The sequence below is a fragment of the Phalacrocorax carbo genome, chromosome 6, assembly GCF_963921805.1.
Source record: "Phalacrocorax carbo chromosome 6, bPhaCar2.1, whole genome shotgun sequence".
Taxonomy (NCBI): domain Eukaryota; kingdom Metazoa; phylum Chordata; class Aves; order Suliformes; family Phalacrocoracidae; genus Phalacrocorax; species Phalacrocorax carbo.
This window is the reverse complement of record NC_087518.1, coordinates 35,486,238-35,504,234: the sequence shown is the minus strand read 5'-3', so window position 1 is coordinate 35,504,234 and position 17,997 is coordinate 35,486,238. Positions and strand designations below refer to the sequence as shown.

The 17,997-nt window shown below is 41.8% G+C and overlaps 1 protein-coding gene across 3 annotated transcripts in view; it reads right to left on the bottom strand.

The window, feature by feature from the left end:
- Window positions 1-1,594: 1,594 nt before the first annotated feature.
- The window catches only part of MTA1 (metastasis associated 1), an 89,611-nt gene continuing 73,208 nt past the window's right edge, over window positions 1,595-17,997 (bottom strand). For 2 of the 3 annotated variants that reach the window (XM_064454697.1, XM_064454696.1), the window contains 3 exons: window positions 10,637-10,668; window positions 7,612-7,763; window positions 1,595-3,273 (listed from right to left, as the gene is read on the bottom strand). In XM_064454697.1, coding sequence (XP_064310767.1) covers window positions 3,135-3,273; window positions 7,612-7,763; window positions 10,637-10,668 — 323 coding nt within the window. In that variant the 3' untranslated portion in view covers window positions 1,595-3,134. The remainder of the gene's footprint in view (window positions 3,274-7,611; window positions 7,764-10,636; window positions 10,669-17,997) is intronic. The other variant, XM_064454698.1, reaches the window with a different exon arrangement.

The window sequence follows — 17,997 nt, the reverse complement described above, 5'->3', positions numbered from 1 at the left end:
GGAGGTGGAAGTAGGGGTTGGAAGGGATGATGAAAATTAGTAACTGCCCCAGCTGTACAAACCTATTTTTTACAAGGCTCTACAGGAAGGGGAATAAACAAAAGCAATCCCTGCAGCAACAGCACATCAGCATGTGAATGTGAATAGTTTTCAGCAGAAGAGAGGCTGGTGTAGGAAAGGCTTAGTGACAGCAGCCAGTTTAAGAGTGACAGCTTCAGCTTAGACAGGTGAGTGGTGGGACCTACCATTCACTCTGCACTTCCTGAGAGCCAGTATTTTTCTTTGGTTGCCAAAGATGTCTTCCAAACTCTCCTCCCACACTGATACAAACATAAGCCAGTGAAACACAAGGGAGTGAAGTCTGCTACTGCACACCAAAAACCAGCATCCATATTAAAGGACACACAAGGGATCCCTCAAAGTCAGGGCAGCACAGGATATTCTCTCTACTTCCCTGGACTCATTCCCAGAGTAATCTCTGGAGCTGCTCCAAGAAAGCTTTTAAGTTGTTGGAAACTGCAGGGCTGGCACCCCCAAGTGGTTACTGAGCTCTTCATGCAGCCTGAACAGCTCTCAAGTCTCATCAATAGCTCACCCACTGAAACCAAAGTGCACACACACACCCCATCCCCAGCACACAGGGATTTCAGAGCTCCCCCAACACTATGGCCGAGTACAGCCCTCTGCTACAGCCAAGGCATTGGCTCCGAATCCCACTGCAGAGGGGATGAAGGCAATACAGACACAGATTTTTCAAAGCAATTTCTTCACATTTTGTTGTGCAACAGGAAGTAATCCCTGCGAGACCTTTCCCTCACAGAGAAAAATCCAAGTGTTACAAAACCTTCTTGCAGTCAACAATATTTCTTATGTACATATGGTTAATCCTAGAGATTGGTGGAGGCAAAGTAAAACTGCCAATGGTCTTTGGTGCAGTCCTGCACTGTTGCACACAGCCTGGAAGCTTTCTAATAAGCTTGGTGCCCTTCATATGTAACATACCCTTCAGGAATGGCTGTCCCCTCCTGCTTTTAAGTTATGGCTAGGAAAATGTGACCACTAGTACAGGATAAACTTAAAACGTCTGCTCAGTTACACAGCTACTCACAGCCATAGAGTAAATCTTACCACTGCCAAGCAACAAACGAAACCAAACATTGAGCCCACTTTGCTTATCCCAGTAAGGAGCAAACGTAGAAATGAAGTAGTACTTAAATGTCAGCGGGTTTGGTTGCTGACCCCCAGGGATTTCACTCTGCCACATGCCAGAGTCACACCACGGATCTGCAAGACACATGAGCCACCACGGACAAAAGGCTCATTCAGAGCTCTGGTGTTGCATCTGCTGCTGCATTTGAAAGGAGGGAGGGAGTCACAGAGGGGAATCAAACTAGGAGTGACTCTTGCCCTGTACAACATAGCGGCACTGGCGGCACAGGGACATGCTGCAGCTATGCAAACGCTTGAGAGCGGAACACAATTCTGGGGTGTGAAGGAAGGAGCGCAGAGGCGTGCGTGCCAGCCAGATGGCACCCTGAGCAAGGGTCTTGGCAGCTATTTCAGAAGAGACAAAAAGCAGATGTTTCACAAAAGCTCATTTTCCAGGTTTATTAAGTAAAGTTAACTGAACTGTTTTCATTTTGTGGGGATTCCTTTCCGTCTAACCCAGTGGGTTAGCAGAGTTGCACAGAATCACGGTTGGACTGTGATAACCCAAATACAACTTTGGCTCATCTCACCGCTGACACATATGGAATGACTTGGGGGTTATTACATGCTGTGTCTGCTTGAGGCAGGTACATGTACAGGTCAGCACAAGTTGCAAATAATAGTTTACATCCTTTCAAAACAGGGCAGGGCATTCAGCAAATGCACTGCAATGAGAAGACATATGAAAAAGAAATTATACAGACTTGCAAATACATAAGAAGTTCAAGAGATGCAAGAAACCTCAAACACAAGAAATGTCAGGGGGGGAAAAAAACACTTAATTTCAGACACAATGTGTTCAAATGAAAACCCAGCTGTAATTTAAATTCCCTTCAAAATGGGAAACATACAATAACGCAATTAAAGAGAAACCAGGTCTCGTCCTGGGGAGAGATGTGTCCAAAAACACTGATTCACAAACAGGTTCAGAGTTCTAAGCAAAATGTCCCTGGGCATTGGTGTACTTGACTCTTGGAGCCAGAGCAAAGCAATTCATTACACTTGCTGGACTGCTGGGCCTACTGCTGGGTCTTGGTGGTATAACAGCACGTAGGATTCCAGATGTCAGAGAGAAGGCAGCACGCAAACTGCTGGTTACTGGGAAAAATGCCACGGGCCAGATCTCCCAGGGATTGACTAGAGTAAGGACACCTAATTCTGGTAGCCTGGCCTCCACTGCACACAACGTTAGTGTAATGTTCTGCAAGGTTCTTCAGTCCTTAGCTCACTCCTTTCTCAGCCTGAGTTGTTTCTGTCTTGTGCATGAGCACAACTGGCCGCGCAAAATGATCCAAAAAACATAAGGGACAGGACCAAAGAAAACTGGCTGAACCTGGGGCTTTCTTTCAGCTCCTATTTCCAAATATCAGTTAAAGGTTGGAAAGTTATCTACAAAAGAAATAATATAAATGAAATAAAAAATGGCACCGTCCACAAAATTTAAAAAAAAAAAGAAAGAAAAAATCTTACAACACAGCCTCGTAAAAACGGCTTTCAACAAGAGCTTAGTCACAAAATGAAGGGTTCTAGCTCTTTGTACATCAGAAGAGGAAACAAAGCTAAAAAGTACTAGTCCACATTCTCTTAATAAGTTAAACTGACTTTCCCTCCCCCTGTCTACAAAAGGGGTAGAAGCAAAGGGGAAAAGAGGCTACCAAAAATAAAATAAAAATAAAAAAAAAAAGGAAAAAAAAGAAAGGAGAGAGAAAGAGAGGGTGCGAGAGAGAGAGAGAGCAGTCTGTGGTCAGAGGCTCAGAGCAGGGCTGAGTTCCTTTTAGGGGTTTAAAAGATGCAAAACAGTTCCTCAAAAGTTCCCTCTCTTCAACAGTTAGTTCAATGCTGTAGCCATAGAAACTCAAGTATATATTGGAGGAGAGATTCTTTTAGGCAGATCCACCGTCATCTGGAGAGCTGCTCAGCATGTGTTAATCCTCAATGATTATGGGTTCATCATTCATGGGCTGGCGTAGCTGCACTGCCTGGATGGGCCGGAGGATAATAGGCTTGTAAGGGCGTCTGGCGGCTCGCTTGGCTTCAGAGGAGGAAAGCAGCTTGCGGATTTTCCTGCAGACAGTAAGGAAGAAAGGAACCGATCACAGAGAGCAGACACTAAAGCTTTGTAGGTTTCTCAATTTCTCCAAGCGAAACAAGGCATGCACATGTAGAGGCTGCTCAATAATGGGATGGGCTGACACTGTTTATTTCAGCAGTGTCTTTCCTGGGGAACGTTTTGTTTTCTGATTTATAAACCCACCAGTGAAGAAAAAATTGCATTCTCTGTTCCAGAATCCTTCCCCTGCACAGCAGAAGGCATTCTGGTCCAGCCTTGCAGGACCAGGGTCTACTGCTGTTAATATAACACTTGAAATAGTTATGACAGACAGTTTCCATACCACTAATTTATTTTGATGCACGCAGACACATCGGTTGGACACGCTGCACACAGCTTTGTGGGAATTTACAAAGCCAAGTTACAATCAAACCTCTTCTGGCAATGTTGGTCACTTCCCGCCTGTTAATCCATCTCTCACAGAGCTCTCCGACATTCCCCAGCCTCAAGCAGGTGCACACAGCTGCCTCTTCAAAAGAAACTCATCTCAGCACAAGCCAGCAACATTTGGTCTCCCATGGAGCTATGCCTCGAGGCCGAGCTGCTGCAGGGGAGCCCCATGACGGCCACTAACCAGTGAACCAGTATTGGAGCCTTCCCCCCTCCACTGGGATGGGAACACTAACAGGGCATCTCCCCCTCTTATTTCTCCTACACTGCATGTACCCAACCTAGAAATGGGTAATATTCACACCTTGCATTTGTTAAGTGTTTCCCTACATGTTACAAGACTAGCAACAAGTCTTATCAGATGCAGGAAGCTGTTTTCCATATGGAGAGAGAGAACGGAGAGAGGACACACTGAAGTTTTAAAATTAGCAAAATAAGGTAGAAAGAGACAATACAGAATGATTACTTGTTTCTTTTTGTCAATATCGGGGTTAGAGCTAAAGGAAGTATCCTTAAAAAAAAGGCAACAATGAAAAATGTGCTATGTAATTACAATGAAAAATTCATTTCCAGAGGATGTTGTGGTGGTCAAAGGCATATAGAGATTAGGAAGGAAAGTGATAAATATTCACAAGAAAAGTCTACCAGCATGTATTACACAAAGCCTTCAGTTCAGGAACTGAGGCAACAAGGAGGGTCTGATAAGGAAGCACTGCCTACCCTTATAGGCTCCTACCTTAATGATTTTTTAACTTACCGAGAGAGACACAATGCTGTACTAGAAAGGGCAGCCATGTGGCTTTACAGTCCACAACTCAATGTACCTCCCAAAGATAATTTTTATATTTTTGGTTACTCAACATAATTGGGGTGAAATTTTTCACTGGGGGGTAAGGGGGGAAAAAAAAAACCCAACAAACAAAAAACAAGACAAGACACATTCATAAAAGAAACTGGTCAAAATAGTCCCCCCCGCCCCCAGCTAAAATAAATCTACCCTCCCTACCACCAGCACTGACAAATCAACAACTGCAGCTGAAGGTTTTGAATCAGCTCTGCTGAGATTTGGTCATCTCTTCACTTGCTTTTTTTGCCCACTGAGCCAAACAAGTCTGCTACGCAGACCTCACACACACAGAGACATGTCTTTTGTTTGCTAAGAGCCCCCATTTCTCCAGTGCTTTCCAAAGCTGAAAGGCCACAGGGTGGGAAGAGGAGAGAACATGTTGGAAAAGTGGTGGTGGGGAGACGAAAAAAAAAAAAATCTCAATGTGATGATTTTTCCTAGACTCGCTTAGCTGAAGTTGATCTGCTTTTAGTCAGCGGAGCTTCTTAGAGTACCCACATGTGCTCAATTAGACATGCTGCCATCAAAATCACATCTCGTAGCAGTTCTAGATTCTGATCAGGTCACTCGCTGCCTCCACTTGCATTAATTATAAATGCCAAGTTCCTTACTGTGAGGCTTGAATTCAAAAACTTATTCCTTTCAATTGACGAACTTTTCAAACTTCTCAAAGCTATCCAGCTTTCTAGCACCGTTCTCAGCAGTGCTACACAAAAGGGGGAGGAGGAGGGGTGTAAAACTTAAGGAAAACCTACTTTCTGTGACTGAAAACACGGCCTGACCCTCAGCTGGAGGATGATATGCAGATATTGCTGCTAGATTGATTGCTGTGGAGCCAACACAAAGCTCAAATTGTTTCAGAGCTCACAAACAGGTCTTACATTCTTGACACTGGAATGCACCAGATGGTTCAGGGAAAAGTTAGAGGTGAAATGCCCAACAGAAAACCCGTGCCACTTACAATGCTATATCGCTTCAGCTTCCCTGCTTTTCAGCAGGCTGCCAAACATCCCTTTTCAGCACTCATCAGTCAGCTAAGCAGCAAGGCTGTCAGACAAAGAAGCCTGTTCGTTTGTTTTTTTTTTAAATGGACAAGATAAGGTCTTATTGAGCTCACGTCTCTCACTGCACTACAATTTCTGTGTTATGAGAGGTGCTGGTTGCTGTGGGGCTATCTTTCCTGCCTCAGTCAGTGGTTCTGTATGAGCAGATGATTCCGTGCCCTTACAGTAAGTTGTTCTCATGACCAACATCACACTTGATAAGTATTCTCACTGTTCTGTACAGATCAAAGGGCAGGACCTTGTAGCAGTACTGCGACATTACTACCACAGACCTGCAGTATTTGGATATATTGTGGATGATAAAGATGTCAAGTGTTTTGTAGATGCAGGATTATGAAATAAGCCTTGAGCATCTAAGGACTGAATTAGAGACTGTATACTCCGCATGCACAATGGCACGTGAATTTGCCAGAGCTGAAGGTCTGTAACAGGACCCCAGTACCTCTTTACCGCTTCCCTTGAAAATTAAATACTTCTGTCACTTTAGTTTCAGTTATATAAGGGACCTCATGGCTTACTTTCACAGCATCTTGCAGGAACAGAAAAGAAGAAGGGAAAGACAAGGTAAAGATGTAAGCTTGTATGAAATGCACAGCTGCATTAAAGCTGTCCATAGGAACTAGTCTGACAAGGAAATTCAGTTGATGTTTCTTCTGAGTTCTAATGGGGCATTTCCTGCACTGGACTCTGATGATGCAATAGATCAGTGGTTAATAAGTTGAACATTACCGATCTCTGTTTGTCTGTCAAACCCATCTTTGATACTAGGCCCACAGGTCAGTTGGCACTTGAAATACTTTGCAGACTGAGGAGTTTGGGGATGTCAGGACTCTGACTATGCACTTCTTGCTGAGCAAATGAATACTCAGAAGCACCAAATTTAGTAGTATCAGAAGGGATGAAGTACTTAAAGCTCCTGGCCTCCTTGGTCACTTGTAAGGGCTCAGACATCCAGTAATTTGCATGTCCATCTCTGCTAAATAAAGGAGGGAAAGGTGAGTGCTTCTCTGCTGTTGGGGCACAGACACTCAAAGTGTTGATAACTTCAGGCTTCAGACACAGACACAAGGCAGAAAGCACCTCTGCTTGTAGAGAGTGCTGAAAAGCAGGGCTGCAGCTTTGCCCTGACATTCTTTGAGGCATCAAGTTCTTGGAAGGAAACCACACAAGTATGTGTCTCTACCTTTCTGACCACACCCAGGAGCAGCGGTCCCTTCCTAGGAATAACACAGTACTGGGAACATGCACACAAAACCTTTGCTTTCAGGATTAGGCCACATAGCTTCTACTCTGTCAGCAGCCTGAAACAGTTTCAAGTGAAACTCACACAAGGAAAGCTTCTTTTACTATTTTTATCCTGTGGGCAGGCTAACAAGAAGGACTAGCAGAAGCAGTACCGCCAGAGGAGGAAGACAGACACTGCAGGGCTAAATCTCACTGCTACTGGTGGCAAATATAAAACACCAAAGAAATGAGGCAACTCAGCCCCTGGAAACCCTCTGTGTCACCTGAGGGTTTCACTACTCAGACACGAGATGTTCTGAGAGGTAATACAAGACACTTCAGCACGCAAAAGGGCATGCTGAGCTCTACGTATAAGAGGCTCTGTCCCTCAGCATCATCCATGTGACAGAAGGCCCCTATCCTGTTACAGAGACACTGTGGTGGGACCTCCAAAGGCATTTATCGGTCCGAACCAGGTGGACTCCCCACCTCAGTCTTCCTCTCCTTATTGCCCATATCTTACAGGAACTGCTCTGGAAGGGTCTGCTTTCTCTGGAACACAAGTGCATGATTAGGCACATCAGACACGATTAGGTATACCACAGCTTTTATCCACCTAAACACCAGCAGTGGTGTCTGCATTCAGTTTGTAGCAACAGATCTGCTGAAGAGATCCTTGTCTACTCACAAAATCAGCTGCAGCACCCATGAAGAACATAAACCAAACAACCTTCCCTTAAATGCTCTGAAAAGACTAAGTTTCCTACCTGGTTTCTTCAGTGGCCATGTAAAAAACATCATCTGGTGCATCAATCCAGTTCATCCTCCTCCTTTTCACTGGAGGCATGGATCCACCACGAATTAATCGGACTTTTGTTGGGTATGATTTCCCATTGAGCAGCAAGTTTCGGCTTGGTCCCTAACGTGATACATAAAAAAGTACAATTATGGACTGCAACAAACCCATGGTACCATGTGATAAGCACTCAAATGAAAAGAGAATTAAAGTTTTCATATCAGTTGTTCAGAGTATCTGGTAAATATATCCCCTCTTGCCCATGACTGAACACAGAATTCACACAAAAGCAATTGTCCACAAGCAGAAGTTAGGCACCTTCAGTATACAATAGGACAGCAATACTCCAGCGACAGGACAGATAATAAATGGAAGGCATTAATGGTATCTGTTGCTTGTGTCTGAAAGATGACATCAAGTTTGAAAGATTGAGCATAAGACTTAGATTTCTGCTACTACCATAAATCTAGAGTAACTCTATTGATTTCAGGGAAAGACATCTAGCTACACAGCAAATCAAATATAAAAATGAGAATTTACAGTTATTCTGGGGTACCAAACTTACCCATATCATTTTGTTCTAGGAAGGTTAATATTTAATGATATATTAAATATGCTGTTGAAAACAAATCTAGAACTACAAAGCTTAGCAGTTTTCATCACAAAGTCCTTTTAGCATTTAACACCGCAGATTTCCCATATACAATGCATTTGCTTTGCGAATCGACACAGATATAATTTTCCAGACCCACAGTAGCCCCCTTCCACTCAGCTGGAAAAACATGAGCTGTTATTATGAGAGGTGCAGATGCAAGGGAGCAAAGGATTAAGCTTCTCAAATGCAGCTGTCCTTGATCATTTGAAGTCCAGTTCTGCTGCCCCTCTTCCTGGTGATTAACACATTGAGAAATCCCACTGAAATCGGTAACACTGGACAAGTCAGGAAAGATACAAAATAAGGGCCCAGAAAATTTCATATGAATAAATTAAAGCTGGTCAGAAAAGACCCCAGTAGAAATTTAATTCTGATATTTCACAGGTCATCCTCCGAGGTCAGACCATCTCCCCAGATGCACCCAGGCTTCCCCTCCTGCCCGCGAAATAGGAAACTGAGCGTGTATATGAGGGATGTCTGGCCCTGGAGATCCACCTCAAAAGGAAAGATGGGGACATGAGGTACTCAAGTCCTTACATGTCAGGTTATGGCAAAAGCTTAACCAAATTTTAACACTTTGACTAAGAAAGGGAAGACATTGGTGTGTCAACCAAGAAAAAAAACACCAACAAAACCCTGCATCTATCTCATTTTTTTCTGAGGAGAAAACAGAAAATGATAGATGACTTTTTTTTGACCAGCCTTAATAAACTGCACTAGCAATATCTGCTTCTAGTAGAAAACTAGGGCTTTAGATCTAAACAAACAAAATCCTACCTTTTAAAATCCTAAGCTCTTTAAAGCTGTTACATACAAGTGCAATAACATTTTGATTTCTTAGTTGCCCAGCTTCATGCTATACAAGACAACTTCGGCACCACAGTAGACCACTGAAATACTTCAAGAATTGCTTTTATATTTGAGGTTTATTAAGGAAAAGATTTCAAATAAAAGGTTTTTCTGTTGTTGTTTTTTTTTTTACCCCCTCCAGATTTCTCCAAGAAAATCCATTCATTAGTTTTGCGAAGGGTATTTTCTCCGCACATGCTACATACACAGGAGAACAACTCCGGAGAAAGTTCTTGGAAATACCTAGAAGGAGCACCCCTGTGCTTCCAGGTTGCCTTTTCTCTACCTGCACAGAGCAATCTGTTTCAAATGGTACATCCTGAAAGGTGGGCCTTTAATTTTCAGTTCAGTAGCACACTTTTATCAAGCAACCAGAAATCAAGGCAGTTCAGGGTTTTCACCCTAAAACACCTAAAAAGCGTTAGGTCATCACAGATTTCTCCCACTGCACTGAGCTGGTTTATTCAGCAGACACAAACAAGTAGCCAGTCTCCTCAGTGACAAGAAATGAAGCTGAATTCAAGGAGGAATACAATTTACTACTTCATATCAGATGCCCAAGTAACCAACCAAATGAATGCTTCATTATTACAAGCAGACTAGCATGCTCAGGTTATAGCCTATCCTCATGATAATGCACACCACCCGAGAGCATTATTAGATTTAATAATCCTTGTGATCACCATTCAGTGAGCATCAGTCATACCTGCTGCAGATCGACCCATGTCAGAGTGACTCCACTGACACTAATATATTATGGCAGTTCACCTAATGAGGCAAGCTCTACTTTATCAACACCAGAAGATCATTTTTTTGGGGCAAAAAAAATTATGCTTGAAGTTCTCTCCCATAAGCCATACGTAAGGGGGGAAGCGATGCACAGCCTTTCTGCTGGCCCCTTCACGCCGAGGTGAATTTTATGAGAAAGCATTTTGCCAGAGATGCATCAATCAGACTGGCTATTTGCTTCTGTCCTTTGATAAAACTCAGCATAATGGATGAAAGGGTAGGAATAATTTTAACTAAAAAAAAAAAAAGAACATAAAAACAAGCATTCTCAGCAGACAACTTGCACACCAACTTTCTAAAAAACAAACAAACAACAATCCAGAACTGTTTTCCAAACAAACCCTTCCATCAGTTAAGGCTTCCTCCTTCAGTGAAACACATTCCACCTAGAAACACATCCCAGAACTTTGCTATGAACAGCCACTCGGTTTCTGTATGAGCAGAAACAAAATGTTCCATTCAAAACAGAAGCTCATTTATATAGATAGATAAATAGATTTGAGGTTTAAATTGTATTTAACCACTTCAATGTTTCATATGCCCCAAAATAATTTTTTTTAAAACTTTTAAATGAATTGGGAAGTTTGACCAGCTGCAAACAGCAAAGATGGAAGTGAAACACTAGGGTTTAAAGGGGTGTTCTATCTAGCATGGGTTAATAATTCTTCTTTTCCCTGTTTTGGTTAAATGAACATTCTCTTACCATTTGTCTGGTTTGTCCGTGGTTAGGCAGACCTAACAAACAGGAAAGAGAATAGAGCTGGTAAGACCATTGCTTTTCCAAGACAGAAAAAAGTACAAAATCAAAACACACGCAGCTATGATTGCAACCGTGTTGTTTTGCTAAAATGAGAGTTGTCTACCAAACTAACTTCTCCCCTCCTTGAAAGGTAACTGAGAAAAGAGCTTCCTTAACAACAGGTTTGAAGAGCAGAGCCCCCAAGTTAAAAACACGTTCCATTTACTCAGTCTTTTCTCTGTTTAATCACACCTTTCGTCAAACTACTGCTAAAAGTACACCTTCTCTTGGTGTACTTTTGGTGTACTTGGGGAAAATCTGGCATTCTGTTTTAGTCTTGGAGGAATTTACTGACAGCAAGAAGTAGAAAGTGGAAGGTATTATACACTGTCAAGACAGCAACAAATAACATCTTTCCTGTCATCCCTGGATCCCCAGGGAACTCTTCAGCTCAGACGTTAGCAACAAGCTGTTAGCTTGTACCTGCTGAACCTACCACAAGAAAATACTTCCATAGGCGTAGCCTCATCAGTTGTGGAGCACAGCAACTCCAGCTATCACACAAAGCACAGTAACACAAACAGCACCATGAAGCACCGAGTGCCATGGCTTGATTTGACTTGTTTATCTGCTGTACTACCCTGGTCCCTATCATGTTGCTATAGCATACATACTGAACTGTACATATATGAGACCCTGCAGGACACACAAAGGTTTTGGGATATAAGAGAATGATGTGTTGCTAAAAGGCATCAGGATATGGCACAGAATGGACTGCGAGACCTAATAAACCTTTTCGTTAGCACCGTTTAGTTTTCTAAGATGCATCTTCCCAGAAATACCATTTCATTAACATCAGTGCAAACACAATGTACTCACAGCAAGTATGCCAGGAAACACATGGCATAGCAATGTATCAGGAGGGAGGAAGGCGAAATGGGGGACATTTTCCAAACATTGAGTATCACGACACCACATTAAAATCAACAGTGTGTTTTCCATTCTGTGTAGACATATGCTGTTAGCTACTTCAAACACGAAGACACATAGTTTCAATTTTTGCAGCATTTTTGAGCCTAAGTATCCACAGAGATGCAGAAATGATTGCCAGAAAGATTTCCATCAAATCTATAGAACAGATGTACCAGGCACCAAGCAAGACCACCAGTAACAACCTTTGGATGTTGACAAAGGCGATGTAGGCACCAGATAATCACTCCTTTTTACATGGGGGCAGCAATTGCATCCAAAACACAGCTGTGAGCAGCTGTTTGAGATGGATGAACAAAGAGTTCCACGGATGCTGGGGAACAGCACAGCCAGCAGGATGCAACTTGTATCTGTTGGCTTCAGAGCTGAGCTCTAGCACTTGTTTTTAATTCCCCCTTCCATAACAGAAAGATAACATTTTCGCCATTCACAGGAGCTCCAGGAGGTGTAAACCAAAACGATGCTAGTCCATGGATTGAAGCCACACATTTAATTTTAACCACACTCCAGATCAGCTCTTTTCTTGTGCTAGGAACATTCTTGATGCCAGAAAAGACTAGCCTACAGGAGCAGCTGATACGTGGCTGCTGTGATGACTATTGCTGGATGTAAACCAGAGTAAACGGTACTATTCCTAAGCACCAGAATTAACACAGAATATTCCATGGTGAGAAAGAGATGTTGAGACTGACACAAACTGAGTGAAGGATGAGCATGAACTGCTATTTACTCTGAGCCCCAAAGCTTCAGAGCCCTCAAACAACGAAGTAGTGGTGGTTACACCAGGGATACATCTCACCCCCTAAGCTGTAACTTCCAGTATAAAGCTGCCCATGACAACTTTTTGCTCAGGTAAAATAAGACACAAAGTTACAGAATTAATACAATTTATACTCTTGCTATTACAGCAATAAGGTATCAATTAGCATATTAATCTTAGCTTTCTGGAATTTTCCCTTTAGTCACCCTTTAATAACTGGAGTTTGAAAGAATAAATATAAAAATAAATATAAAAACAAATATAAAAACAGATACTAAAAAGTTTATTATTAAAACTAAAAAGTTTTAATAATAAAAAAATCACACTAAAAGCATACGCAGCTGAAGCACTGCTATGAAATGAGCAACTTTTACCCGCAGTGGTCACCAATGAGGTGCAGAGAGACAGCATAACATCTGTAAACCATTGCAGAACAGCTGTCAAGTCAACAGGATACATCTGTACTGGAAACAATGGATTATCACCCAAAAGTTTTTTGTGGCTCCTGTGGCGAGAGATGAGGTCTGCAAGACAGGCATCTCTAAGAACTAAACCAATCCTCCATCTCTGGGTGAGGAGTGGTACAGACAGGTAACCCACCATATGAAACTTTGTCCTCCCCAAGGAGCTTGCTCCATTTTCACAGATCAAGGTTTGAGGGAGACTTTTCACACACATGCATCCCCAAGCAGGTTAAAAAAGTAGGACAGCATATGAATATAAACCAGGAGCAAAATCCAACAAGGTTCTGGCAGCATCTCTACCAGAAAAAAACCCTATATTTTATAGACAGATGTCTAGAGAAGTCACAGTGTGACTATTCCTTTGTATGAGATCTAAGGTTCAAGTGCTTGAATTTACATAGCTCCATAACAGAAACAACACTAAACTCCTCCAAAAGAGGAAAAAGAAAACCCAACAAACAAAAAAAGGAGGTGACCAAACTTTTAAAACCACAAAGTGGTTTTACAGTGCTCGGTTGGTTTTAGATGTAAAAATATATTCATCACTGTAGACCTAAATTGCAAATCTAAGAAGATCTTCCACTCTTCTTCAGCCAAAGAAATTGAAACTTATTCTGAAAACTCAAGATTACTTTTTTTTTTTCTCCATAGCACTGAAAAAACCCAAAGCCCTACAAAATCTCTTCCCATTCAGTTCCTCCTACCAAAGTCTGAAATAAAGAGGAAGTCCAGAGGATAAAATGTAGACATGGTAAATTTAAGGTATGTCTGCAGATAAGCAGATAGGTCCTTTGCCACAGGTGATTCTACATTGCTACTCAAATGGCAATAAAACAACTAATCACAGTACAGAAATTGACACCCTCAGAGCACACCTCCTCCATTCCCAACAACTCAGTGACAAAGATCTCTGAGCTGTTCCTCAAGCATAAGCACAATACAGAGATTTTGGCTCAAAACCAGACACAGCAGGTTACTATGCCCTAATGATTCTTTCATTCTTCAGGTATCAAAGCTGCAGATGAATATATTTTTACCCTCTCCAGAAAACAGGGAGGTGGGGAAGGACTATCACAAACAGCAAATGCAAGTCTGTTACTGCTGTTACTTTGCAGCTTTGTCTTTTGGGGGTGGGAGGAACCACCCCTCAGTCAACGAACCTGTTTCTTTTCCAACAATATCATATCATTTGAATTAATGCTTTCAGATTTGTTAAATCTAAGATAAGAGAATACCCAAACTTCCTGCAGCAGCTAGAGCACCACCCCAAGAGCATGCTGCGGGAGTAGGGAATAGTTGGCAACTGACCACACAGAGCAGAACGGAGGAATCTAATTTGCCAATGGGAAGCAAACCAGCACATCTGGTCCTACTGGAAGCCTGAGAGTAGACATGCATGCTTCTTGCTGATCCGGTCCCATTCCCCATGAGTCCAGTGAGAGGACTTCAGCATCTGAATGACAGCATTCAAAAATTACTCCCACCACACAAATTCAGCCTTTTTTGCCAACTCCACACAATACGCAACTGCTATTTTGAGAAGCAGGAGAGCCTAAACCTTCAGCAGTGTGCCTAGCTCAGACTGGAGTGCAGGGATATTTCCATGAAATTACTACAGCAAGCATCAAGAAGCGGCAGAATAAGCACCAAAGATGGCCACTTTTCTACTTGGGTAGAAATCTTCCAGTGCTCTTCCATGCCTGAACACATACACCATTGCCTGTATATTTACAGACCATTTCTAGTTTGGCAGAGGAACCCTGTACAGAGCTGACCCTAGTACCAAGGAGAAAGAGTAGACCAGCTTCCAGCCATTGGATATAACTTTGAGTTGTTAAATATATGTTTACTCAAGCTTACTAACTCCGATCTTCAGCATACCCACCACACACAGAAATATGGGTCCTTCATCGCACGTTAACATAATTAATCTTTTCTTTTTTTTTTTTTAAACCAATCAGGACATCAAGCAATTAGTCACAGATGGCATTTTGTTTTTAACTTCTGTTTACCAAAGAGAAGTATCATGCAGAACATGCAATATGAAGTAACATTTATAAGCACATCTTCTGTCACAATGAACGTAGAAAATTTAACACACATTTTCACAGCCAGAAAGCTTACTATACTAAAACACAATGCTTTCAAAAATCCATACACTCTTCATATGCATTTTCCTTTTCCAAAAGTAATCCTCCTCCTGGGATTCCATCCTTCCCAGCAGTAACAAAAACATCAACAGTACCACATTTGTGAGCAAGCTAGAAAAAAAAATATAAAAATTCATGCATGAATGGGGCTTGACGAACAAGGATTTCACTTCCAAGTTACTGCTTCACTTGAAGTAGTCTGTGTGCTGACATATACACACACACAGTTTTTGCAAGCTTATAAGAATGCTTTAGTACCCCTCTCTTTCATAAACTGCCAAGAGTGTTTTACTGCTGTGAGCAGATTGAGTGTCCGCCTTCTAACAATCAAAGGTTATAAGCTTTCAGGAATGCAAGTGCAACAAATAGAACAGAGCATAAATTGTGCCAAACACCACCTAGACTCACATTTTCTTAGAAGTCTGTTGTACAGAAAAACAATGTTAAAATTGCAATTTACTTACCTAAGTAAGTTCCTACCAAGATTGGCAAAGGAAAAGGAAAAAAAGATTTAAGGTTAAAAAAAGGAAAGATTCACGTAGTTCAGAACACAGTAGCCCAGCCCCATGCAACAAATAGAGAAACACAGACTGTTTTCATTGTAATGAAACACAGAAGTGATCACCGTTCTCTGTTGGACAGATAAATCCAAGACAACATTAAACAAACAGTAACTCAAAATGAGAGACTCCACAAAGAAGAACTTTAATGTTGCATGAGTAAGTAGTGGTTTGTTATCCATCTTCCACCAACCCCTACACATTAACCTTGCTGGATTTGGACAGTACTCCCTAAAATGCTTGGTCTAACACTTCACATAAATTTGCTGCACAGTAACTCACAGATGATGTGTTGGTACAGCTTTGCATGAGCATTCTGCTAAGAGTACTTCAAGGACCCTACTAATACTTTCTGGGCAGTGACATCCAACTACAATGAGTCAGTAGCTACCCTAGGACAAATAGGTTGAGAATAGACAGCCACTATCTATCTTGGTGTTGGGTCAATCAATACTATCCACCTGCATCCCTAAAAGAGCATCACAGTATGTTCTGTCTGGCTGCAACACACTAAATGGTTAAAAAAAGGGGCAACAAGACCATGCACCTCACTGCTTTAGATGTGCTGATCCAAGCTATGTAAACTAGAAACCACCGAGTTATTAACTGTTCTTAGAATTGGGAGCACTGTGCATCATATACATACATATATGTGTGTATATAGATATATGGTATGTATCACACATGTAGATTCCACTTAATTACAAGTTCAGGCTTTGTACTATCACAGGCATTTGCAATTCTGCCCTTGCATTGTTATGTTTCCATTTCTTCTCATATTAATTACACCTGTTCCCTACTACTGCCTTAGGACATGCACTCTCCTCTCACTCAGATCAACATTTACATCTTATTCCATGCCACCCCTCATATATGAAATGGTTTCCACTAGCTGATCGATAAAGCATGATGCCCATCTCCTGATTTCATATCCAGGTTTTTCTGTATAACACCAAAAGAGGCTAACCACAGTATCACAGCTAAGCTGAAGGCAAGTGAAAAAAAGTTTCACTTAACATCTGAATACAAATTCCTAAATATAATTCTCAAAAATAATCTGCACTTTTGGCATATAATCTAAAGTGAGGAAGTTGCACAGGCACATGATTCTTGGGGTCTCCAAAAAGCATTTCAAGCAACTTCTCACTCTTCCCAGCCGTGCTGCTGGTGGCAAGAAACAGTGATTCCTTTACGAAGCACTGCACTTTTTTTCTCTTGACACTAGTCAGCATTACTCTGGTCCAGATATCAACAGCTAAAGCCAGGATTTTTCCCCAGGACCCCATGTATGACATTATTCCCTAAAGGATCAACACTCCCTGCTGTTTACAGTCATTCCTGATTGAGTAGATTTCCTTTGGCTGGTTATCCTTGGCTTTGGAAGGGCAGCCAGGGCCACTGCTGATAAAGGGTAGAATTTTAATACAACTTATGCATACAGGTAACTCCAAATTTTCTGGAAGATCTAAGTCAGCCAGAAAAAACCCTTTGAGATAAGTCTGGTCACCTTCAGAAGTGATACTAGAGAATTTCCTTATATTCCCACCTCAATAGATGCTTTTGGTCAAGAACAGTATTTCCACTCTCATGCTCATGTCTTGATAATTAAACTAATGCCATGCTAGGCTGATGAATGCTTCCAGTTCTAGATCATTCACGTTTCCCCCAAAGATGATGAGAAACAATGAACCAGAACACGTTAAACTAGACCAACATTCCATTTTGGCTTTGAAATTCTCAGTAGCAGAAGCAAGGTATTCCAACAGTTAACATCACTCAAAAATTTGCAGCAGTTTTTTCCAGCCAAAGTTTTTCTACTGCACCTTCTGGCTATTGCAGCTCATTATTCCATTCCTGGCTAGACTATAAAGCCCTCTATTATTGCACTTCTGCTGTTCCTGTCAGCAGAGACAAACATCTACAACTTCCACTTTGATAAACGCAGTTTGCATTATACAGTGTGTTTTCCAGTCCCTTCACTGTTTTCACGGCTCTTCTATAAACCCTCTCCAATTTTCAGCATACGACCTGCTACCATTTTATCAGTGCAAGTTTGCTGCTGGGAAAAGCCTTCCCTTTATTTCAGCTATTCATTTATGTTCTCTCTCTTTCTGCCAATTTTAGAGTGCATGTGATGACCCTGAAAACCAAACTGGATTAGATGAAAGCTAACATGGTGTAAAGGGGGAGGGGAGGGAAGGAAATCTAACAATGCTCCCTCCCTTCCCCCAGTAGGAATTTGCATAGACAAGTATCACATAGACCCCAATCTGGAGAGCTGGAAGGGAAAAAGTAAACAGGCTCCAGAACATAAAACATCCTCTGTGTGCCTCGTGGACAAATATTGTCAGCCGAGGTCCAGAACATTAAAGAAAAAGCAATAAACTAATAAATTTTTAAC